We start from the raw sequence: 24,432 nt of genomic DNA, 5'->3' as shown, positions 1-24,432 counted from the left end.
GCAACTAAAGTTGCGTCGGGACGCCACCCAACATAAAGCCGTGTTGGTACGGACGCAAGCGCTCTAAATAATTCTTGTTGATGGTGTTCTACAACGCGAAAACTCGCGCTTTAGACGCATTACCGGAAAACCGGCGGGACGGAAACGTCGCATGTGACACCTCACACGTTGCGAAGAAGTGGTAAGAAAGTCACTGTAAGATTGGTGGAGGCGCCGGGTCAATCGCTGTTGAATCGGCGTAAACTTGCCTGCTATTTATAAGGTAAAAAGCTCTGAGCATATTTCCCGAAATTTGAATAACTTTCCACTTTGTCTGGTGAAACGGAGCTTAAAATGTAAGCGATATAACTCTGGGACTAAAAGAGAAAAATCGTGATCCTATCCGTGGCTATTTTGTGCTGGTAAGAATCCCTAATCCACAATATATTTTACGATCTCAGTTAGCGAGATTCTAGTGCACCGGACCCGCCTTAAATCTTTATTAAAGTGTAAGGTGCACCGGAAGATTGAACTAAATTATGATGTTTATCTGTGGAACTGGAAAGCCAAAACTCGGCAATTACAACACCATTATTAGAAGACAATGTGATAGGGCAAAGTTACGATCCGAAACTAAGTTTGTGGTTAAGCCATTTTCCCAAGCGATCGTAGTTCCATTCTCTATGAGCTTTAGTTTATCAGGAAACCCACTATTTTAATTCAAGAAAAAAAAAGGATTTTCCTAACCGGAAAAGACAAGTAGACATTTCCCAGTAGTATCGGGAAGTCTTCCATCCGGTTTATCACGTATGGAAGGCGAAGGTAAGCTGATCAGATGTTACATATGAATATCTGATCTGAATAAAATATGGCCGAGTCGGGGCACTTTTTCTCGTCTCGATTGACTGCAGAACTCCATCCGTTGTCTGACCTTTTATTTCTATTAAAAATTATTCAAGTCCCGATTTTCATCAGCAGGGGCAGCCATTAAAGCTTCTTTAAAAAGCCAAATACAAGAGTTTGGATAAATATTTTAACTGTGGAGAGCTTTTTGTTCAACCCTTGTTTAAATGCAGTAACGAGAGAGGTTTGGTTAAATTTTAAGTCTGATTTACATAGCCATTATACAATGTTTGCCATTACGTTTTATATCATTGTAACAATTTTCGTTAAAATCAAATGTGTGGGTGGTGGCGGAACTCAAGAGGTTTTCCCGCCTCCGCAGCGTTCGATATCTCCGACATGACCACCTCCGAATTCCCAACTTAGATTATCAGAAAGAAATTTGAATTTTCACACGACTTTTGTGTTGTATTAACTCGTAAAAACTTTCCGTCTGAGTTAAAATTCAACAGATGATTGATGTTTCGAAGCTTACTTCTCGAGATTCAAACTCCTAAATTAAGTACTAAAAGCTGTACTACCTTTTCTTCTCCAGTTTTTTTTTAAACCAGAATTATATTCTCCCACTAGCTTCTCCAAGTCCGTATAAACCAGAGAAAGCTAGATAAAGAAGTTATACGGTCGTGAAAAATGCATCGCGCATTTTCATCTACTTAACTCAATTATTTTCTTTATAGTTTTCCGGCGCACAGGCTCCCCGACGTTAAACGGATTAATGGCTAATCAATGGCGCCTAATTTATTTATGACTGCAAAAATAGCTAATGTTAACTACAAAAATACTTCGCTTGTTTCAAAAAAGATTTGCTATTTCCTCGAATCAAAGTCAACATAATTAAAACGACTTAATTGAAACGTCTGACTAAATATTTTCTTCAGAAACATAATTCTGAATTTCCTGAACTAACTCTTCCACCAATAACGTGTAATCTTGTCAGCAAATTTAACGTACACAGAAGGTGTCATATTGTTGCTATATTCGGGTCTACTAGTTATAAGCCTCCGGCGATAAAATAAGTACGTCTAATGGTCCGTCAAAGGAGCGGACCGAAAGCTGTCATGCTTAAATTAATTTACCGGCATGTTGGCCAACCTTGTGCAGAAAAGTTATCAACTTTATAATAAATTATTCAGACTAAAGTTTAGTGAAATTCCAAAATGTAAATGTCGCTACTTGCTTTCAGCTGTTTTCAATTTTTCGTCTTCTGGAGATTCTCCAGATTGCTGATTCTTCTAAATTACTTTTACAACTTTCATGATTAATTTAATTTTGGTATATTGTCCCATCCTTGAGATTTTTTAATTTTTTTATATATTTTTGCTTGACAGAACCGTTGAATTTATCACGCGTTGAGTAAAGATGGCATGCTATTCCTTAATTCGTCAAATTCGTCTATAAAAAAGACGACAAATTTATCCATAAAATTTTGATCAGATACTACCTCACGCACGCCTACCAATTATAAAAAATTATAAAAAAAAAAGATTTAAAAAAAAATTTAAAAATTTTTAATTTGAAATAAATCGGAAATTTTTAAAATTTTCTACACGATTTCATAGCTCTGTTGCTAAAATTGCAAGGGTTTCCTACTTTAAACACATCTACCAACTGTGCAAAATTACAAAAAAAATGACCAAAACAGAACAATTTTAGAATTGTTTAATTTAGAGGCTAACTAAAAATTACAATTTTTTTCAAGATTTTGTAGTTCTAACGATTTTTTTACAAAATTTTAGATCAATAAATAACAATTTAAAAATAGTATATTAAAACACCGAGTTTCATAAGGCAATTTTTTAGGAACGAATCCAAGTTTTATAATGGATGAGTGCCTAAATGGCCTTATGAACGAGGTTTTTATATTATTTTTCCTAATTTGTTCTTGTAACAGAGCTATTTTCGCTATTTTCCAATTCGTTTTCAGTGCTAGAATATCCATTTCGATACGGAATGTTAGAATAGCTTTGTTTCCATAGCAACTTGGAAATGTTTAAAATACAAATTGGGAAAAAATTGTTTTGAATACTAACGGAGAATTTCCAAAAAATTTTTTTAATTCCATAAATGTCAATTTTAATAAGAGGACCATAAAATGATGGGCAGTTCATATTTCAGCCACGCCTGCCAACTGTGCAAAATTACTAAATTTTAGAGTGCAAATAAACAATTTTAGAAATTTTTGTTTTGCAAACGACAAATTTTTAATGTTCCATAACTCAATCAATTTTAATAAAAGGTCCATAAAATTTTGATCAGTTACTACTTCACGCCCGTCTACCAAATATGTAAAATTACAAAAAAAATATATAAAAAAAGACAAGTTTACATTTTTTATTTTGAAATGAACTGAAAGTTCTCAATTTTTTACACGAATTCATAGCACTGCTAATTTTGATAATAATAACATGAAATCTCGAGAATTTTCTACTTCAGACATGCCTACCAACTGTGCAAAATGACAAAATTTTACAAGGAATAATTAAAAAAAATATATTCTAAAAACGAATCGAAGCTATCTAAAATTTTCGTCTTAAATACATACAACTTCTTCGGCTAACAAAATTGTAATTTCGTAGTGACCCAAATTTGTAATTGTGAAGCTTCTCACGTGTTTTTGGATAAAATAAGATAAAAATTGCATAAAATTTGTTCAACCAGAATTGATACCAATTTGCCAGTACCTCCCAAATCGATAAAATAAAGTTTTATTTACTCAGCAAACAACTTCTGTTAATCTGAAAGTGCATGTTCCATTAAACTTGTTGCTCCATTGTGCTTTATTTTTATATAAACACAGGTATGTACTGCAGTATCTGTGCAACCCCCTGAAATTCCGCATTTAGAAATCAGTCACATTCCTGCACCGAACTGAATTTCACCCCGCCCAAGAATCTATTTGCAATAGTTGGATGTAATGTCAATATTTATATAGAAACTTGCAGCATCCATCTGACATCAAACCTCCAAGAGAATGCTTGATTGTTTATTTAGACCGCCCCCTTTTCAACCGCATACAATTCACATACACATAATTAGATCACTTACAACTGACGTTAATTGTGTCTTTTAATGAGGCAATCAAAACATCCCTACTAATTAATTCATGCGAACCCACTCTTAATTACGATAACAAACCCCAGTGCACTCAACTCCCGCGACCTTGATTACATCGCCGCCTTCGTTCATTATCTAACATAAAGGATGGGTCCGGAAACTGAACCCTGGGGCACCGCAAACTATATCTGCGCGGCGAAAGTAGCGCGACCATGGTTTTAATGACGTCATCTAGATCCGCTAGTAAGATCGAAGAAACCAAAACTGGCAGGGAGCCAGTTGATTCTTCAGTATTGCGGATTGCAGTGTTGCTCTTGCCATTGTTGACAGTTTACAAACGTGTTGGTATAATTTCGAACCATTGATAAAGTTGAGGTAGGTGTTATTGTAATTGTCACATGTTTTCGCTCTCCTGATCACGATATGCGCTGTTAACTTTCTTAGAATTGGTGAGGTTATCGCAACCGTGTCAAAGTCGTCATGTTTATTTTGAGGAAATCAATGTAAGGTAGCGATGAAACACGCAACTGGTTAATTTGTTGTTTGGAATGACCTTGGGGAATTAAATTTATCATCAAAACCTGATGTTATAATTGGAGGTAATTTAAAAATAAAGATGCCAAAAATAGTACTGTCGCTCCTATAAATTTTTCCGAAGCGCCCCAGATTGTTGTTGACAAAACTTTTATTTGAACAATTTGGATTCTTAGTATAGCTAATGATTCATTAAAATTGCAAAAATAATTTACATAACACTATTTTTAGTTTCTCGTCTCGTTAATTTGATATCCATTTCATTCTGTTTATAAACAGGAATTTCAAACTGCCGCTAAACAAATATGAGTTTTTAAAAAACCTCTTAGGCAAGTGATAATTACTCGCTAATTTGTTACCACCAAAATAAATATTGCGACCCGTGTAAGTAGTTACATGTTAACTACCGCGAAAAATTTTTTATTTTGACAGTAGAATCCTTACAATTCAACAAAAATTAGCATTACACTGTTAATTCCACGTTTCAAATGCAGGAACTCGAGAATTATCGCTCATTTTAGTTTATGAGTTGCGACAAATGATAGAATTTTCCAAAACAAATATAAATTTCAACGTAAAACAGTGTCAAAATAAATTGCAGATATTAGCTACGACCTTAGAACTTCTGAACGAGTTCAATTGAAACGCACTTATTATCCAATTGATTATTTAAATTTTGATACTTCAAGTGGCTGCAGAGATAATTTAACAAGCCACAACTAAATGTTGAAAGCTGCAGGGACTGTTTTAAGAGCCTTAATTAGAATGTCTGGACAAATCGTAAAAAATCCATTCGAATTAGGCAATATAAAACTTTTCGACTGAAAAAAATAACAGGATTAGAGCCTCATTTTGATTGGGTGAAACTATAAATAGATTTTTACATAGCTCACTATTCATGGCCGACCATAAAAATCATAAGAATGCCTCAGGATAAACAAAAATTTATATTTGATTCACAGGTCCAGAAAACCATTTAACCGATTTCAATAAAGTCGAACTGCAAGTTGTATTTTTAGGCTTTTTCGTAAAATAACTATAAAACCAATTTTTATGAGCGATTTTTGTCAAAACATGGATTTGTTATTGTTTTCAGATTTTCCCATTTAGTTATTATTATTCCGGTTTTCCGAATTGTATTTTTCCGAATTCTTTTCTCTAAATCTTAGTTTTTAGGTTTTTAAGCCCCTACCTAGAGTTTTGATTCCTTTCGTTTTAAGGTTCTCAGTCTACTTCAATAAAAAAAATCGCAATTTTCTGTTGATAAAATAAAAATTTGTAAAATCAGTCGCTTTGGCTCTATAATTCTGAAATTGGGTACAATTAGTAATTAGGTCCTAATTAATTACAATTAGTAATTAGGTCCTAATTAATAATTTTACCAAATTTTATTGCTATGGCGTTAAAATTACCAATTACAACCTTTAGCACTTTTTCATAAATTTTTGATTTATCCTCAAAATAAAAAATTCACAAATTTGTTTTTTCCGGTTTATACTTTTGCAATTTAGAACAGTCAATAAGTAAGTCTTAATTTGTAACTCCCCCAAATTTAGTTGCTCTAGCGTTAAAATAAACAAAGTTACAGCCCTGCGCATTTTTTTCAGAAGTTTTTGGTTCATTCTCAAAATAAAAAATTTCAAAATTTGTCTCTTTGGGTTTATAATTTTGCAATTTAGCACAGTCACTTAGCAAGTCTAAATTAGTAACTCCCTCAAATTTAGTTACTCTAGCGTTAAAATAACTAAAGTCACAGCCCCTGGGAATTTTTTCCAGAAGTTTTTGGTTCATTCTTAAAATAAAAAATTCAAAAATTTGTCTCTTCTAATTATATTTGTGTTATTTAGATTTCTTAGGTTTTATGTTTAGGTCATTTTGTTTTAAGGTTCTCATAGTCTACTTTCATGATTTCAATTTTCTGTTCAGTTTTTTTATTTACACGCTTTATTGGTTTGTAATTTCTGAAACTTTCAGTTAACAGCTTGGAAAAAATTCAATTCAAAGTCAATTTCCGTAAATAAATCTACTAATTTCATACATTGTCCTTTTGCATTACTAAATTAAATATTAATAACTTAACTATGTCTGACCGAAGAAAGCAAACAGTCCTGTCGACTAAATTTATAAGTTCCTTATTTAAGAAAGAACATGTGGATAAAGGCTCTGACTTAAATAAAAATACTTTAATAACAAACTGTCATAACGTCTGCATGCATGTCTAAAGAATTTCCTCCAAGTACACTCAACTCTGTGGAAAATAAGTATTTATGGCATTAGAGAAAATGAACATGTTTATTTTGTACCCAAAGTGACAGAAAATTCCAGCGCAAACTCCCCATCCTTAAAATTTAAGACGTTCTTTACAATTTTCCTCGTAGAAAGGTTCTGTGCGAACATTAAGAAAAATAATTGAACACGTTATTATCAACCTAACCTTTGACATCGCATGACGTGTATCTGCCGATAAAGCAGCAAACTCAGCGGGCAACTAACTCAGTTTTTGTAATAAAAACTCGTACACCCACGTAATTGAGAAAGAACAACTAAGTTTAATTTAAAAACGATCCCGTGTCTTTGTTCTCGAATTTTAATATTGTTTAGTATTGTTGCTCTCATTTCCCTCAGTTCAAGTTTACAATTTCCATCGTTCCAGAGTAATAAAATTAGCTGAGAACGCGAAATAAAGTACAGACATCGTAATTGAACAAATATTGAAGCTCTGAGAACGCAACCGGACTTTCAAAATTATTTAAAAAAGCTTGATGGGATTTAAAAGCAATCACATGTGGAGAAATTACCGTTTCATTGTGTCGCCCGAAAAACGAACCCTGAGTACACAACCAGATGTGTTTTGCGCGTCCTTCAATTTACTGTTAATACTCCATCAAATGTTAATTCCGTGCAATTAACACACGCGTTTCGAATTTACTTTTAGTGTCGTTTTAAATATACAATTCGGGATTAAGCGGTACATGTGTCAACATTTTCGGCACTAATTGCTCGGGTTTTGGCACAATGACCGCATCAAATGTTATAATATTGATTTGGTGGTTGAAGGGAGGTCTTTCTTAAAGGGAAAGGTTTTGGTTTTAACTTGTCTATGTTATGGTTTGGACCTTTGACCTAAATTGATTAAACTCTCAGTGTTTAAGGGCTTCGATTAATTAAAAGGTAATCTTTATATTACAAAGCTTTTAAGTTCTATGACAACAATCAAATAAACTAATTTGAGTAATTGTTGCCAATCGTTGTTAAAATCCCTGTGGGAGCCCGGAACCGCATGCCATGTAAACAATAATAATGTTGATGTCTAAAGTGAAACTATTCCAACACAATTACGTGTTTAAATCTAAAAGAACGCCAACAATCACATCCCTGATTCAGCGTCTTTCAATTAATATTTTTGCGCCTCCACCAGAAATCCACCAAACTTCGCAAACGTGACTAATGATACTTCAGAGTTACAAACACTTACAACCCCTTCCAAACTAAACTCGAAGCTAATAACAGAGGCTGCACTTCCGCACAACAATTGAAGTTATTCACTTTGAAATCTTTTAATAAAACAATTTGCTAAATTGAGTTTCAAGTGTTTGCGATAAACTTTTGCGACATAAACTACAGCTAATTTTCATGTTGTAAAAACGAGGAATTAATGAGAGTTCGATACACTTACCACAGTTGCGATGTCTACACTTTGTCTACAAAATCCATTTAGGTTTTAGTAGCTGTGTTAACCTAGATTGGTTGTCAGCGACAGATGGAAAAGGCAATACTTACATTTCGTAATACTAGTTTACTGGGGACGGTGTTCTGGATGTTTGATTTTAATCAAAGAAATCGCGGAAGGGTGCGAAGAGTTACAAGCCCTAAATATTTTTTTTTAAAATTTTGAAATCTAAAACGATTAATAAGCTGTGGCATTAAAATTATTAGAGTTACAACTTTGAGCACATTTTTCACAAGTTTTTGTTTCATCTTCGAAATAAAAAAATGTCAAAACTTGTCTCTTCCGGTCTATAATTTTGCAATTTAATAAGATTAGTAAACAAGTCTAGATTAGTTATTCCACCAAATTTAGTTCCTCTGGGGTTAAAATTACCAAAGTTAGAACCCTTAACAAACAAAATCGCAAATTTTCAGTTTATCAAAAAAATAAAAATTTCTAAAATCAGCCGTTTTGGCTCTATAATTCGAAAAGTTAGTGCAGTTACTAACCAAACCCAAATTAGCAACCTATCCAAATTTGATTGCTGTGGCGTTAAAATTAACAGAGTTAAAATCTTTAGCACATTTTTTTAGAAGTTTTTGGTTCATTCTCAAAATAAAAAATTCTAAAATTAGTCTTTTTAGGTCTATTATTTTGCAATTTAGCACGATTAATAAGCACGTCTAAATCAGTTAATTTCTTCAAATTTAATAATGTCAAAATTATCAAAATTACAACTCTTGGTATATTTTTTCAGAAGTTTTTGCTTCATCCCCAAAATAAAAAACTCCAAAGCTTGTCTCTTCCTGTCTTTAATTTAACAATTTAGCACGATTAATAAGCAAGTCTACATTAGTAACTTCCCCAAATTTGGTTGGTGTGGCGCTGAAATTACCAATTACAAGCACAGCCACTATTTTTCTAAACTTTCCCTTTTGAAACATAATCTTGTTTCGAACTTTCAGATGCTATAAATACCCCTTTTAATGGAAAATGACAATCTCTTTCCTTTCACATTGATCATAACAAGTGAATTTATCAACGCTCTCGGAATATGTGTCAATAATAAGCCCCAGATAAAACCGTTCTATTTAAAGACAAATCAGGGATTCCGTGAACTCCGTTATTGAAAATGCAGCTGCATATTTCAGCTTTACACTAACAATGAAAGTGTACTGAACATCTACACAATAGATGTCCATGAATACAGGAATGTTATGTGCTCATCTAGTTTTCTGAACGCAGCCACCATTCTAATGCAAAATTTTGATTATCTTTTATGATTATGCTAGTGGAATTTTATGTGAATTTCTTGTGATCTAGGATCGTATCAGTTGCTTTTATGTAATATTCAATACGTTATTTTCACAATAAAAGACACGAAAATATTTTACATTACTGTCATCCATCTCGTTGTTTAATTTATCATCAATCTAAATTACGACTCGACGAATCTATAACTTTTCAATTTCCACACTTTTCGACAGCGGCGTGTAAGAAAATCGGGTTACCATCTTGACGTAAACACTTTATAAAATTTGATTCCAGCATTTAAATGGCTTTATCTACAAGAGAAGCGACGTGTGTAATACAACATCTCCGGTATTGATGCATGTAAAGCTATAAAATTTAACGGCCCCGACTACAATCCTATCAAATTTATTGTAAACATAAAATGTAAATAATTCGAAGTATGCAGCGTCGTCTCGATCCTAAAGCTCTGTTATTACTAGTAAAGTCTAGGCTGCCTATGTTGGCAACCCCGTAAATCAGACAACAACGCCCTCTTTCCACTCCAGAACGGGGGTTTAAACTGGAATAATGAGCAATTTAATTCGGATCAGTCTTTGTTTTGACGTCGACTGCATGAAGGTGAACTTTTGTTCAATAACAAAGCACCATTAAAACGGTGCCGGATTGGGATCTAGTGTTTTCAGGTATTATTCTCATTTTTTTTTTACAGGATTGCCTCTTTCAGACAATATGAAGCTGTGGTACATATGTGGTTTGGTAGTCACTTTTGTCAGCTTGGGAGAATCCTATTCGAGTAAGTAGGTGGTTCCCCTGATACGATTCTGCTTTGTTTAAGAGAAGCACGTCATTGTATTAGTTTGCATTCTTGCTAACGTGTTGTGCGACGGTCGATTGCCAAGGGATGGAAATAAAGGGAAGAAAACAAAAAATACAAGAGGTTTCAACAACAACGAAGGAAAATTCAACTTAATTCGACTTACTTGATTTAAGTTGAACTTCAATTTAAAGGAACAAGTTGATGTTAATTTTTAATTCTGACAAAAAACTAACAAAAAAGCGTACTTAACAGTCAAATTAAACGATGAAGAGATAACGACATTCTTTAGCTAATAAACAATTTAACCAATGGTCAATGTCAAGTTACGCAACAAGTAAGCGCTCGAGTTGATCGTTTTGTGCATTTTTTGTTTGCTATAAAAACTAATTTAATAAAGACGATTCCAACCAATGGGTTAACATTAAAAAGTAGGAGAGTCCCAGGAGAGGGCCATCAATCATTAAGATTAGGAATTCTTATCTCTTATCACAATTATCATAAATGGGCGGATTCTTGTCCATTTATTGATCTATTGCGAGCAAATAATGAAATTGACAATTTATTTTATTATGTATTTCAAAAAGTGCATAATTTTTATATGTTGGGCAATAATTTCTAGTCCTTTCAATTTAGATAAGAAGAAATTTCCTTTGGGAAATGAGTAAATCTAGAAGTAAGCCACTCAGGATTTTTTTTGTCCAATTTTAACAAAACTTTGAGAACATGGCAATTACTCCTTTTTTTTTTGTTATTGTAATATTTTATTTAAGAATTTCAACTCACTATTGATTTGACCAATCAGAGAATTTAATTTTTTCAAATCGACCAATCACAACAAACTTTTTCCAGTGACAATTCTGTTTATAAGAAAATCAAACTATGTAATAACAGAAATATTATGTATTAAATATTATGTAGCCTCTTTTAAATAAAAAATCGTAAAAGAAAAAACAAATAGGGTGGCTCACTTCACTTTGGAATTACACATGTTCTTTTGCTCCTGTAGAAAAAGGACTAAAAGGCCCACTATTGGTAGAAAATTTTTTTAGTTCTTAGCCTTGGTAGTTGTAAAAATCTAATGAAAAACAGGCAAATTTTAATTCGAAACAACAAAAATAAGCGAACAAAAATCGCGGAAAAAGAGAAAATTTTCATGCAACTTGACGCTCAAATGCACACATCAAAACGCTAATGTTTGAAAATTAAATAATGTCAATAAATTTGCATTTACATCAAAACGTAACAAAATTGAAGCCCGATATCAACGAGATTGCAAAATGAAAATACAGACAAATTTTTACACAAATTGGAAATAAATTATTATCACAATAATTAGTTCCATTATTCTTATTGTAAGAAATCTAATTTTATACACGCACACCTTTACAAAATTTCTGTCTAACCAATTATTTAACGATTTTCCTTTAATTAAAACAACATTACATTCGTAAGCGTTGAAATTTTAAAGAGAATTTGATTTTAAATTGTATGTTTCCACAACATGGATATAACATGAAATTCCGAACTACAAAGCGAGGAAAACTATGCTCAAATATAGGTATTTGCTATTAGATTTTCCTAATTTATAAAATAACGAACTGCTGCGGTAGTTCACAATGCAGAAGCCATTGTTGCATATATCGCTTTATTTGTGGTTCCTGCATCATTAACCTGCAACTATATAATCTTTGTTCCGTACATAAATCGAACCGACCTAACAAAACTTTGTTCTTTTTAGAGTATGGCCGCTCTTGTAAAGATATAGGTTGCCTGAGTAGCGAAGTTTGTGTAATGGAAACTGACCCTTGTTCATATTACCAAAGACAAAATGAATGCGGCTCGTAAGTCCTCTTTCCCAAACTATTCGCTCTTGACTACATTCTTGTTCTTGTAGATACCCAACATGCAAGAAAGTTGATAATGGACCTCCTTCGTGCAAAAACTACGTCTGTCCGCCTACGAAAGCATGCAGGATGGACGGAGCCACCCCTAAATGCGTCGACGAGCAACACAAAGGTGCCTTCAAATTAACATTCCCACTTTTTACTGATTAGTTTTTTAGTTTCACGTGTCGGATACGACACTAGCGAACTGAAAAATCCGAGCGACCAGCCCAGCAGCGGCAATCTCTACCCTAACTTGCCCCGTGGTGAAACAACCTCACGTCCGAATGTCGGGTACCAAGGTCCTGCAGGAAGTGGTTATCAAGGAGGTCAAATCGGTTCGGGTTATCCTGGACAAGCTAAACCTAACTATCCTCAGCAGTACCCCCAGCAGCCGTACCCACAGCAAGGGGGTTACAATGGTTATAATGGGTATAACCAGCAGGGGTACCGGGGCGGCTACCCTCAGCAAAATTACCCCAATTATAACTACAACAATAATCAGAGATATCCCAATAATTACCAACAAGGACACAATCCGTATGGACAGAGCGGGTATGGACAGGGTAACAGCGGTTCTAGTCCTATTGTTGATGGAATTACCAACGCTTTAAAGAAATATGGTACGAATTTGTTGAAAAACGCTATAGCTAATCAATTGTCTGGTAACAATAACAATAATCGTAACTAATTTTCTTGTATGTTACAGGGCTATTCTATATGATTGTTGCGTGTTATTATCAGAGGATTTGGGGATTTTAATGCTGGTAGTAGTGTATTTTGATAAGTTTGTTTTTTAATAAAGTTTTAAAAACCCCCCGAGTAATTTTTTTGGTGAGTATAAAACGCCGCTTCGGTGGTGGTCTGTGTTTCTCTGTAAATAACTAACTGCACTATTTTATGGAATAGCCTTTTAACACGTTTTTATTTCCTCTTTCTTTTTTGTTAACCACATTAATTTGTATGCTAATAAACTGCTTTTGCAGCCACGTACCAAACAATTTTTACTTAGTTTCTTGCCTTGATGCTCTAGTTTTTGTATTTATTGTAGTAATAAATTAAAATACGTCCCTGTAGAGTTTCATTTCCTTAGAATAAATTACTCACGCACTCACCTCTATTAGATTTCTTTTAATTAAAGCCAAGTGTTTGTCTGCTTTGCTTTGTTAACGTTGTAATTAAAATAATTAGATGCAACTGCGGTAAAGTTTTCCCCGAGGATGAAATTACAACTTTGGCGTTGTGCTCCAAAGGAAGCCCTTCAAATTGACTAATATTTATGAAGCTTTATTACAAGTTTAGAAGACGGCAATGATCTAAAATGAAATTCTTTTATTGAAGCGTTACCACCGAAAATCGCCCCGCCTTTTGCTCCTTCGTTATTCTGACTTACAAGCGAAAATTACTTTTTGTTCCTAACGAACTAAGTTCGGGACGTGGCAGGCGTTTTAATCAACACGAGAGATTTGGCTGCGAACTGACCTTTATTTAGATACACTGCGTAATATGAATCCAATTAACAAACGCATTGTTAAGGATTCAGGGAGAGAAAGGACGAAAAATGGGTCACCGGTTTAATGGGAGCACTGCGTAAAAAGGAGATATCTACTATACTATTTTAACGCATCTCGAGAGGACGCCGTCGTAAATTCGACGAAGAAATTTAGCGAGGTGGGCCAGCCGAAAATTTCGTGGAATTTCCCAAACGTCTCGAGGGACGGACTGATATAATTCCCAATTTCCTTACACTCATAAATAAGCGAGATATCAGCCTTCAAATTTTTTACATCCAATTTTACACTTAATTTTCTTCGTTATGGCCTTAACTGCGACAGAGAAGTGATCATTATCGTATCTGCCAAAAAAAAATTAATCCTGTGTTTACTTCAGTCTTAACAACTTTGCGAGATGACACACGCATAATTCCGCTTTAAAATTAAATTTAGTTTTATCGCTAAAATTCCACATGTAATCTCCATGCTGTGAAGGTGCTAAATTTGGAGCAGAGAAAGTTTGTCTTTAAGCTTAATAAGTTAGTCACTTAAAGCCTAAAAGCTCTCTAACTACATAGTAATTACGCCGTCACGTTTCCGAAAAACGTCGATAAAATATTACCGCAATTTGTAAAACAACAGTGACACATTAGAGGTGAGATTCCAATGTTTAAGAAGATACGTACCAACTATAAATCTTTTCAATTTAATTAAACTACTGAGAGTAAACACAACTTATTTTCACAATGCGAATTTGAATAAGCTTCAGTATAAGCTTTAATTAAGAAAACTAGAAAATTGCCTTTTTCTGCTAGTGGCGTATAATATAAATGACTGATAATGACGTTATGAAGACAGATATTTTGCAGTCTAAACCGAGACTTGTTAAATTAAAGCTAAACTTGTGATGGCAGGTTACTCGTGCATTTCCGTGTACCTAATTACAGAATGTGTACACAAGTTTCCTCATCTCGTGGTTAATCACAACCGACATTCTACCTGAACAGCAATATTGGAAATAATGACAATCTGAAGTTAGTAGGACATCCAGTCAAGAGGATTCTATCCAAAGATAACGATTAAATTGAAAACAGCACTTTCGATCGACGAATTTTGAATATGTAAAGCCCGATGCCTAACAACAAAAGCACGAGAAGAACTTTGGCGAAAATCGCATTTTATTGTCTGTTGAAGTTCTGGAGGTGCGGAGCACAGAATTTTTCGGAACTTTCAAAACATCGATTGATTTTAATTCAATCACTTGTTGACGTACGTAAAAAAATACCAGAGTTTTGGATTATGCGTGAAATCCTGCGTTAAATGAGCAAAAACAACTGTAGTTTGCTTTACAAATAAACGATACGAATATATGAATTAGGTTTTTAGAGGATGGTTTTAATGGGTCTTTTTAACAAGCAGCTCGAGGTCTATCAACTGACCAAATCTCAGATTGACAGAACAAGTACTTTACGAGAAGCAAACAAAAACGAGAAATTCAATATTTTTATCGTTTCAGTCAGAATTTTGGATAATGCGAAAGAGGACTCTAAGCAACATAAGCGCTAGAATATGGGTAACAAAAACCGCTTCTGTCTACTGGCGTAGTTTTTGAAATATTGAGCACTGAAAATCTTGAAAATAAAAACTAACAATCTGAAACTTTAATCGGTCAAAGTTCAGTTATTTGTCGTCGTACGTGGGTTCCGAGCCCGAATTTGAAATCTGCATGAAATTCGGCGTAAAATTGGCACCAATAACATAAGTTTGGTCTAAAATTAAGCGAGATATCGACCGAAGTAGATTTACATACTTTTAGTCGGGATTTTTTTTTTCAAAAATTTTTCTGGAAAATGTAAGAACGAATTCTTAGCAAACAAACATAACAGAAAAACGGTGGTAAAACCGAATTTCTATCTGTCGTACATTCCGAAATATGAAGCACCGACATTTCTGAAGCTTCAAAATTTTGGACCTCTGGCGACAACTCGAAATTTTTATCGGCCATAACTATATTATTTATTAACGTACTGGAAAAAATAGCACAGTTTGGATTCTGCGTAAAATTCTATGTAATATAGTTTAAATTTACTTTACAGATAAACGAGTTATTGACCGAGATAAGTTTTCAAAGGTTGTTTTTGGGCTGATTTTAAAGGAGCCTTTTCGGGGCCGAAACGACGTTTTAATGCCTTTGGGTAACAGCTCGAGGTCTATCAACTGGTCTATTAACGGTCAAATCTCAGATCGGTAGGACAAGTATAGTTTACAAAAAGCGATCAAAAAATGAAAAATTCAATTTTTTTCGAAAAAAATCGACTATCGAATTTTGAATATCAGAGAGCGGATTCTAAGCAGCAAAAATGTTTAAAACGTAATGCTCAGTTATCTGGTAAAATACTCAACTTTCTTTTCCTCGGTGGGCCTGTGAGAGTTTACATACTTTGCAAAATATAACCAAAAAATCCAAATAAGTACATAAAAGCTTCATATGCAGCGTCAGTCATTTTGATACCTTCAAAAATTGCATCTCAAACTGTGATGACATCTAAAACCCAATATGACGAGAAAATTCTTTCAAAGCTTTTCTTTTTTCTACCACATTCTATAGTTGAATTGAATCTGCGCAATGTTGTACTTGTACCTCTCATATTTTTCATTTAAAGTCTTAGAGCCACGATGAAAAGAACATTTTAAGAAAAAAAACTCTTATTAAAGTCGTAAAGAAAATCTATCTATCTTATTCCCTTTTATTCGAGACCCAAAGCCGCAATTTCTTGGTAACCAAATTTACACTCGCCAACAAAATAAATGCCCAACAAAAATTCTCTTTTACCAGCCCACCGCGATTCTGGTCACTTAATATTAATTACGTCACAGTAGCACAGCCAACTTCTCGTCGAGCACGTAAGTGCCATTTGTCGACGACGCGTCCGGAGAGGTGCAGCGGTGAGATCTCATTTGGAGTGGGCGTGATTTATGCCGCCGTTGGCGTTCAGTTGTTTTTCCCTGGCTTATATGATTTCCACGGGGACGGTCGTCCTTCAGCTGTGTTATTACTTACACAATAAAACGATTCAGACTTTGGCGAGAATTTTCATTATACCGCTAATAGATGGCGTGGCGGGGTTAAGAATCAACATATTGGCGGCGAGCCTACTCGAAAACTAACTGGCGTACATTGAAAACAGACGCGTGTCGTGTAGAGATATGAAACGCTGTCGATGTTTTCATCAATTTTCTGGCCGCCATCCAGACGGCTGAGCCTCACTTAAGAAATATGGCGTCGTCATGTGGACATGACCTATCTCAAAACTCCCCTATACCTATATCGGGGAAATCCCGACCTATGGTCATTATAAGTATGAAAGGGTCGTAAAACGAAACATAAACTTGGTGTTATACGAGCAGTTACTCGTATGCCATCTAATGGACATCATAATTATTAACAGTATTTCACAAGGACCTTATTTTTTATCGCTTAATCGCGGCTTTACTATAAAATTTTACTGTAACCGATATTGGACAACAAATTACGAAGCCTTGTCTATAAACGACATTCATGGCGGAAATTCAAAGAAAATATCCATAAAAGAGATCACGTTAACTTATCATAACTTTTAATGATTTCGAAGGAGCAGACTTGCTTTTGATCGCATTAGTTTAGAAAGTATACCTTTACAAATAAACTTTATCTTTACTTTTGTAAACTTACGTACTTGAACTCGAGAATTAACTCGGATTACTACCGACTAATAAATACAGAATTTAGCTGCAAGCAACACATAAACAACTAAATTTTACTAACTATTCGTCCTTTTCTGCAACTATCCCTGCGCTAATGACACCAGATGCTAGACGAAATTACATCGTTGCATGGATGGGAAACAATCCTAAACTAACAAATTTAATACCTTGGCTAAGTTATCATTTGCATTTTGCCGAATTGTGCAGCAAACAACGTAATAATTTTAAGTACAACTTAGTTTGCAGCGGTCGGCGAACAAGTGTAAACACAAGTGGTAACTCCAAGTAGTTAGGTAACAAAAGTCTTGTTGGCACCGTCCTTAAAATGCTTAAATAACATTCTCTGACACTAAATATTTAGTTTAATATAGGCAACTCAAAATACTCTTTTCTTTATCTACTTGTAGAAGAGAAATTTAATTTCACAGCTCGGAAGCCGCGACATGACAAAAAGTTTTATTATTAGATTGTCTAGGATGCATTCTTAAAATATTTCGTAAATCTCAAGTATTTTTAATTAAAGTAGAACACGGCTTTCTAATTTGTAACTTTTCGCAGTTTCGTCATGCTCTTGATACATAGTTCATCACTGATAAATTTGATTGTTGTAGTTTACTCAAACTTGGCAAGTAATTGTTGCCTACAAAACATTTATAACCTTTGACTCTTTAGTAACAATAGACAAAATTCCGACATTCAATAAATTTGTTGAGGTGTAACTTGCAAGAAGTGTTCTGTCGAGGTTTAATTATAGAAGTCACTAAGAATCAGAACCGTGCTGCAAGTTGGAGCACCTCTAATGCGGATATTAAACTGGAGGCAATTGTAGTAGCAACAATAAAGCCTGGAGAAAAGGCATGAACTTCAATTAGCATTTAAAGCGTCTAGTTAGAAGTCGAAATTGAAAATTAGCCGTCGTCACGACGCTTCAGTTTAATATCAGAGCTCTACGTGACAAGTAGTGGCAACTTTTCAATTTCGTCTTATTGTCTACACTTGTGTTCAACACTTGGCCTCCGGATAATATTCTAGCGTCCGGAAATTTGGTTCGCCCGCTTGTAAACAACTCACGCCTGCTCTTTCCATGTCGTATCTAATTATTTGTTAAGTTTTGTCTGCAGAAGGTTTTAGATATGCCACGTCAACCGCCTTCGAAGCTTACTCTTATGAATGCTAAACACTCGCTTTTTAAAAATACACGGAGATGCGACTGCTTTTTTCTTTCGCCTTACTTTTGAAGTTTTCCTTTTACGCAATAAAAATCGCGGAGTGAATTATATATGTGTATAAAATGCAAAGTTCGGATGCCGCGCTTTTTCTGAGCCGAAGTGATTTTAAAGTACTTAATTAGGTACTCCCAGAGCTTTTTTGTATTCACTTGGTCTTCTTCGAATTAATAAAAATAGTTAATTAATTCAACAATCTGGGAAAACAGGATTAGAAAACTTTTCTCGCTTAGAAAAATGGTGGATGCGCCGGGCGAATTCGTAGAACTAGTTTAATTTGTATACCATCGGTCATCGTCAAGTTCGAACGCTGTCGTTGTTTTGAATTTTGCATTACATCTACGTTCATCCGGAATACAATAATAAACCTGCTCGTTACCAGTCTCTAGCTGCGCACATTACCCTTGGCTTGTTGTGGCTAAAATGCAGAAACGAGAGAAATATATTCCAAACAAAATTGTCGTTGAAGGGCTTTGTTTATGCGACTCACCGGTAAAAACCGGAGACGCTTACTCTTATCTTAAGTTAAGATTTCGCATTTATGGGACCTCCTCGTCGCGGTTTATGGTTGTTTTTATGAGCGGACTCTAAGTAGGCCTCCGTACTGCAGGAAATTGCTTTCTTCTGCTTGTGTGTAGCCCGACGTGGATATCCGGAGTATGACCTTACAGGATTTACTCTTCCACCGTCATATTGTGTGTTTATGCAGGACGAGGATTTTACAACGGAATAGTCATAGTAAAGCCAACCGGTCGGAATAGGTACGGGAGTTTTCCGAGTTTTATTACCGACAAATTCGGACTTATTAGTTGCAGTAACCGAGATAAAAAATATACTGAATACAAGCTAAGGAAAACTGTGCTTAACAATCGCTCTTCAGTTAAAACGATTTGTGCCATTTATTTGAACATGTAAAGATCAAAAGATTCATTCACTCGATAAACAATTATTGTCACCGAGAACACTGCTGCGAGCAGTTCCCAATAATGAGAGCAAAAATGAACCCAGTTCGGTTTTTACTAGAAAATCAATAAAATAAATGTAAACAAAGCTAAGCGAACAACACAATCCCACTTTTAAATGGAAATTACAGAAAATCTTTCATTTTAGCATGATCAAATATTTTATTGTAATTTTAATTTTATTGCATTATCGGAATTGTTGTGCATATCCTGGGTTATTACGTTACCGCAAATATTATATCCCTAAAAGTTCAGCACAGCTCGCTACATGATATTTATTACTCGTCTCCCACAAGCTCACATGAAAGTTTGTCAAGTTCAATTTGTTTCAATATACTTTGCATAAAATTTGTATTCACTACAAACAAAAAGGATAGGAAATAAACCAATGACTTCAAAAGGAGCACAGAATCACTAAAAGAGAGAATTGGACAGCCGAAATAAGAAACTGTAATAAAAAGGAAAATCTAAAAGAAAAGAAAAGTCTATTTATGTTCTCAGAATGACTGACTAATCGTTAAAATATGAAACAGTGAAAACTACCTACATGAGTCCAGAAGTTAAAGACCCAAAATCTGAGAACATATCGGAAAAGTGGAAGACTAATTTTGAAAATTTCAAAAATCTGAAAACTGAAGAAATCCAAAAATGGGAGTTGACAAAACCGTCTTAATTTAAAAGATTTAAATCTTAGACAAAATATCGAGAATAAAGTCAATAAATGTGTAAAAAAAAGAGTTTTTTATCTAGTGACCTTAAACCAAAATTTTTTGTAGCGCCATCTTGTGAGCGCAAATTGCACTTTATCCGACAGAAAAATTTCGCTCTTTTAATACATTTTCCTTGTTAATATCCGCAATAACTCTACTTAAATCACTTAATTAACTTTAACACTACGACAGTTTGTCGATTTAGTGGTGATTACTGATAGCGAAAACATAAAAAAATCGAAATGGGAACATAACCTCAAATATTTTCAAACTCACCCTAGCGCCAGCACAATTTCCTCGCCACACCACTTTGATGGCAATTGTTATTGGCAGAACTCCAAAGCGTCTAAGAACTCGAAAAGCACTTCACAATCACTTTCACATCACTCACAAATTCACCACCAAATTTGCACCAAACCAAAAATTCCGCGACACCAAGAGGGAACGTACCACTTCGGATACTATCGGGTCGCCTCGACACGGTTTAAATGTTCGAGTTTAGGCGAAATAAAAAAAAACTGAGCTAAACGCGTCGGAAAACTTGGACTTATAAGAAAGAGGACACAAAACCGGCAAAATCAAAGAGAAAAACCAAACAAAAGTTAGAAATATAACCTAATTATCATTTATTATTAATGTTACTAAGCTGGGATTGGTAGCCCTGTCTGACAAATCGAACATACCCGAGTGTGTTCGAAGTAGTATTGTTCGCCATTTCGAACCTTTTAGTGACGCTTGCTGTTTTTCTCAATTTTCATCGGAAAATTCCTTGTGTTGTGCAGTGAAAATGCTTCTTTACCGTCCTTAAAGAGTTTCTTCGTATTTGTACCGGTTGTGAACACACAACACTTCGAAAATTTCATGATAAAGAAAGGGAGAGAAATGTGCGGAAATAGCTTTCTGGGGTTATTTAAGGGGACGTGTGACCAAGTGTGAACGCAAAATGGGTTTTGTAATGAGTGGAGTGTCTTTGGTGAAGAGTGGAGTCTCTTTTGTGATAAGTGAAGTGTGTTTTGTATATTGAAGCTCAGGTTATCATGAGCACACTGACGTCATGGGCCGCCAATCAGAGACGAGCACAAATTAGGGTAAGTTCACAAACATTCTATTGGTGGGGTTACTGAAGGAAATGTAGTGATAGCACAGGGTGTTTTCACGATAACATTGATAGGATTTGAGTAATATTGGCGTCTAAGTAATATGCGCCCCAAATTGCACGTGTGTTTAGTTGGTTGCATAGCCGTAAAGTTCAAAACAGCAGTTTAAAAAACTTTTTAAGAAAATTAGGCACTGAAAACCAATGAATTAAATCTGGAGACCTAATTATCGAAGAAGCAAGGAACAACTTAAAATGACCAATTTTAAACGCTTTGAAACTCAGAATCTTGTGACGTAAAAATACGTACTATTTGAGTTATGATTTGTGATATGAAACAGAGAGAATAAAAGCAATGAAAATAACAGTTTTGTAAACATTTATGTTTATTCAACAAGAAAAAATCTTTTACATGGTTCTGCTTTTATTTCCATTACAGATCGTTTATTAAATTATGTTTTTAATATTTTTTTATGAAAGAATATGTTCCGCACACAGCAAAATTATTGTTACATCAAAACCGGGCAACTCGCTTCATTTTACCCAAAAAGTATCTTTTACAAGCCATAAAAACTGTCCTGTTTCTTATTTTCTGTCGGAGGTGACACGTGTCCTGTGTCATGCTATTACCAACAATTTTATCGAGAATTTTTATGTTGTCAGCAATGCACAGAGCCTCCTGAAGTAAATCATAGTAAGCGAACGTACACCCTAGTTCTTGCTGACATTTTTATGGACTTGTATTATGAGAAAATTGATGGCTGTGCTCTTAGAACGAGTCTAGAATTTTCGGCAAAATTTATACAGTTCAGTTAGCGTTTGTTGCACAACGAATCATAAAATTTTTACTTCCGGCCATGAACTGTTGCTCAAAAAACGCGTTCAAAGGATTACGATAATGTTTTATAAGAAAATTCATTTTCGGATCTCCCGTCCTATTTATGATATAATTGGTAATTTAATAATAATTTAATCTTCTTGTGGAGCTCGGGGCAACATTTTAGTATTTCTGTCGGTTTTTAGTCGTGCTCTCATTCTTCTTGAAATCCTTTTACCAAATAGTTTCTTTTGGTTGCTATTCTTACCGAAAATCCGGAGGGATCCGTAGTGCCCTTAAAATTTACTGATTGTGGTAACATCTAACGACAAACCCCTCAAGTAAATTACAGGAACTTGTAACGACAAACAGAAAACTGGTGATGTGTGAACTAATTCAATCGTTGGATAATTAAAAGCAAAGGTCTTATAAAAACATTTGTTATAATATTAATGAGTATTTTTTCTGGTAATATTTAAAAGACCCTGTGGTTCAAACAGGCGCCTGCATTACCGACCTAGCTCCGCCCTGCCATTGGTTGATTCCACAAAAACTCACCCCACTGCCTCAGCTGTTTTCTCTTTATGTTTTGATGTTTGATGTTGAGCCGGATTTGGTAAATTTGAGTATCATCAATGAAAATAGTCACTTTTTAAATAAAAAAATTCGGAAAAAGTCAATGTGAAGTTGAAATTTTTGTTTGTGATATTGCCACCACTTTTTGAAAAAGTAAGCAAAAATTATTACTTTCCTTTTTTTCCATTATTAACGATTCTAGCATGGATTTGGAAAATACGATGGCGTCTTTAAACCTAAGTGAACAAATTCCAACACCTGAAAGTACAGACGAAGAGAAAAATTCTCCACAACCTAGACGTTCTTCTCGCTTAAAAACACAAGTTAACACCTATGCTGAAAAGAGGAGAGTTACAACCAAACCCATGAAAGTTTCCGATGATAAAAGTCAAACTCAAATTCCAGATAATTATTATTTGGATAAAAAAATTAAGAGAAGTTCTTTAGAGACAATTTATGAAGACAATAGTGAAGATAACTGTATGAGTTCAAGGAAATTAAAAAGAGCCATTAACTTTATCAATTTGTCCAACAAACTAAAGACAAAGAAGAGGAAAATGAAAGCAAATAGTGTATCATCACATCAAAGAGTCAAGAATAAGTGTAGAATATCTTTGGATTATTTATTGGCGAAGCTTGAAAAAGCTGATGAGTGAAAGGCAGTGGCAAAGACTGGTGGCAAAATTGTATTTTTTTACTTTTGATATAACTTTATTTAACAAAACAACTAATGGAATTACTATCACAACCTTCATATTGCTTCAAGTTTCCTGTCAGTTCTGTGCTTTGAACGCAAGCACAGCGGTAGTCCCGTGAACCCGGTTCATATAACTGTCTAGGGACTCCTACCCAGTCCCTTGAGATCCCTCCACTTCTATTCGTGCACCAGACACGAGTCCCTTGATCAGCATCCCATTCCACATTACACGGCGGAAATTTCCGTTTTACTTCATTATCAGAATCTCTGTCACTTTGAGCTGCTTTTATCAATTTTCGCACTTCTTTCCCATAAGGTGTCGGTCTCCCATTTTCGTCATAATAACGCCCAATTAGTTTACCTACAAGTGACTCAGTTTCTGCGTTTGAAAGTGAAGACCTTACCAACTTTTTTGTAGCCTTTTTGGTAAACATCCACCCAATGCTTTAACGAAAGTAGTTCTTGTTTATTGAAATCAGAGACGTTGTCATCCACGTCGTCTTCACCGAATTTTCCAGTTACAAAACTACGCGACGAGTCTTTACCGATGAAGAAGTGGTAAGATTTGCCGGGACCATAATGTTTAGAGCCTTTGGAAACATCGAACACTTTTCCAAGAACCGATAAATATAATTCGGGTTTGTCGACACCGTTGTAAAATTTTAATTCGTTCGCAGTGAACAACGGTAGAGATTTTTTGAGTTTCGGTTGTGGTGAGAAAAAGAAGAGAATATTCGAGAGATTCAGATAAACTGCAATAAAAGCAAATAAAACTGAAATGATGAAGAGTTTTGTGTACATTTTGAAGTTTCGTGAACTTTGGTTATGTTGTGGAGCCGTTTGATCTACTGTCAGTGCAGCAGAGCTACTGTGAGCTTTTAATTTTTTTACAAACGTCGACATTAAATTTTGGGATTTTTTATTATTTGTAGCTTCTCTGCATTGGAAGTATGGGTAAAACATTATTTAAATTCATAA

At 34.7% G+C, this 24,432-nt stretch overlaps 4 protein-coding genes across 5 annotated transcripts in view; 3 read left to right on the top strand and 1 right to left on the bottom strand.

Annotated features, from left to right (window-relative positions):
• The first annotated feature begins 4,171 nt into the window (after positions 1-4,171).
• LOC148171683 (uncharacterized) lies at positions 4,172-13,203 on the top strand. Of its 2 annotated transcripts, XM_088041690.1 has the most exons (6): positions 4,172-4,311; positions 10,143-10,226; positions 11,989-12,091; positions 12,145-12,266; positions 12,313-12,756; positions 12,843-13,203. In XM_088041690.1, exons 2-6 carry the CDS (start codon positions 10,163-10,165, stop codon positions 12,893-12,895), a joined length of 786 nt encoding a protein of 261 aa, XP_087897816.1. In that variant the 5' UTR covers positions 4,172-4,311; positions 10,143-10,162; the 3' UTR covers positions 12,896-13,203. The 2 variants fall into 2 exon arrangements, with proteins under 2 accessions (XP_087897816.1, XP_087897815.1); XM_088041689.1 differs by having other exon boundaries at positions 4,173-4,311; positions 12,313-13,203.
• Positions 13,204-20,996: 7,793 nt separating this feature from the next.
• Positions 20,997-24,432, top strand: part of LOC148171673 (tRNA endonuclease ANKZF1-like) — a 37,372-nt gene continuing 33,936 nt past the window's right edge. The window contains exon 1 of the mRNA XM_088040717.1: positions 20,997-21,356. The gene's annotated coding sequence lies outside the window, so the exon portion shown is untranslated. The remainder of the gene's footprint in view (positions 21,357-24,432) is intronic.
• On the top strand, positions 22,718-23,482 carry LOC148171682 (uncharacterized). The gene is made up of 2 exons (XM_088041332.1): positions 22,718-22,910; positions 22,960-23,482. Exon 2 carries the CDS (start codon positions 22,961-22,963, stop codon positions 23,411-23,413), a length of 453 nt encoding a protein of 150 aa, XP_087897458.1. The 5' UTR covers positions 22,718-22,910; position 22,960; the 3' UTR covers positions 23,414-23,482.
• On the bottom strand, positions 23,431-24,419 carry LOC148171681 (neuferricin). The gene is made up of 2 exons (XM_088041330.1): positions 23,859-24,419; positions 23,431-23,815 (listed from the first exon to the last, which is right to left on the bottom strand). The coding sequence occupies exons 1-2, from the start codon at positions 24,415-24,417 to the stop codon at positions 23,469-23,471; spliced, it is 906 nt and encodes a 301-aa protein (XP_087897456.1). The 5' UTR covers positions 24,418-24,419; the 3' UTR covers positions 23,431-23,468.

This window comes from Gnatocerus cornutus, chromosome 7 (assembly GCF_029298725.1).
Source record: "Gnatocerus cornutus isolate USDA-ARS CGAHR chromosome 7, icGnaCorn1.1, whole genome shotgun sequence".
In the NCBI taxonomy this organism is placed as follows: Eukaryota; Metazoa; Arthropoda; class Insecta; order Coleoptera; family Tenebrionidae; genus Gnatocerus; species Gnatocerus cornutus.
Note: the sequence above shows the minus strand (reverse complement) of the source record. Positions and strands in the feature narration are given on the sequence as shown.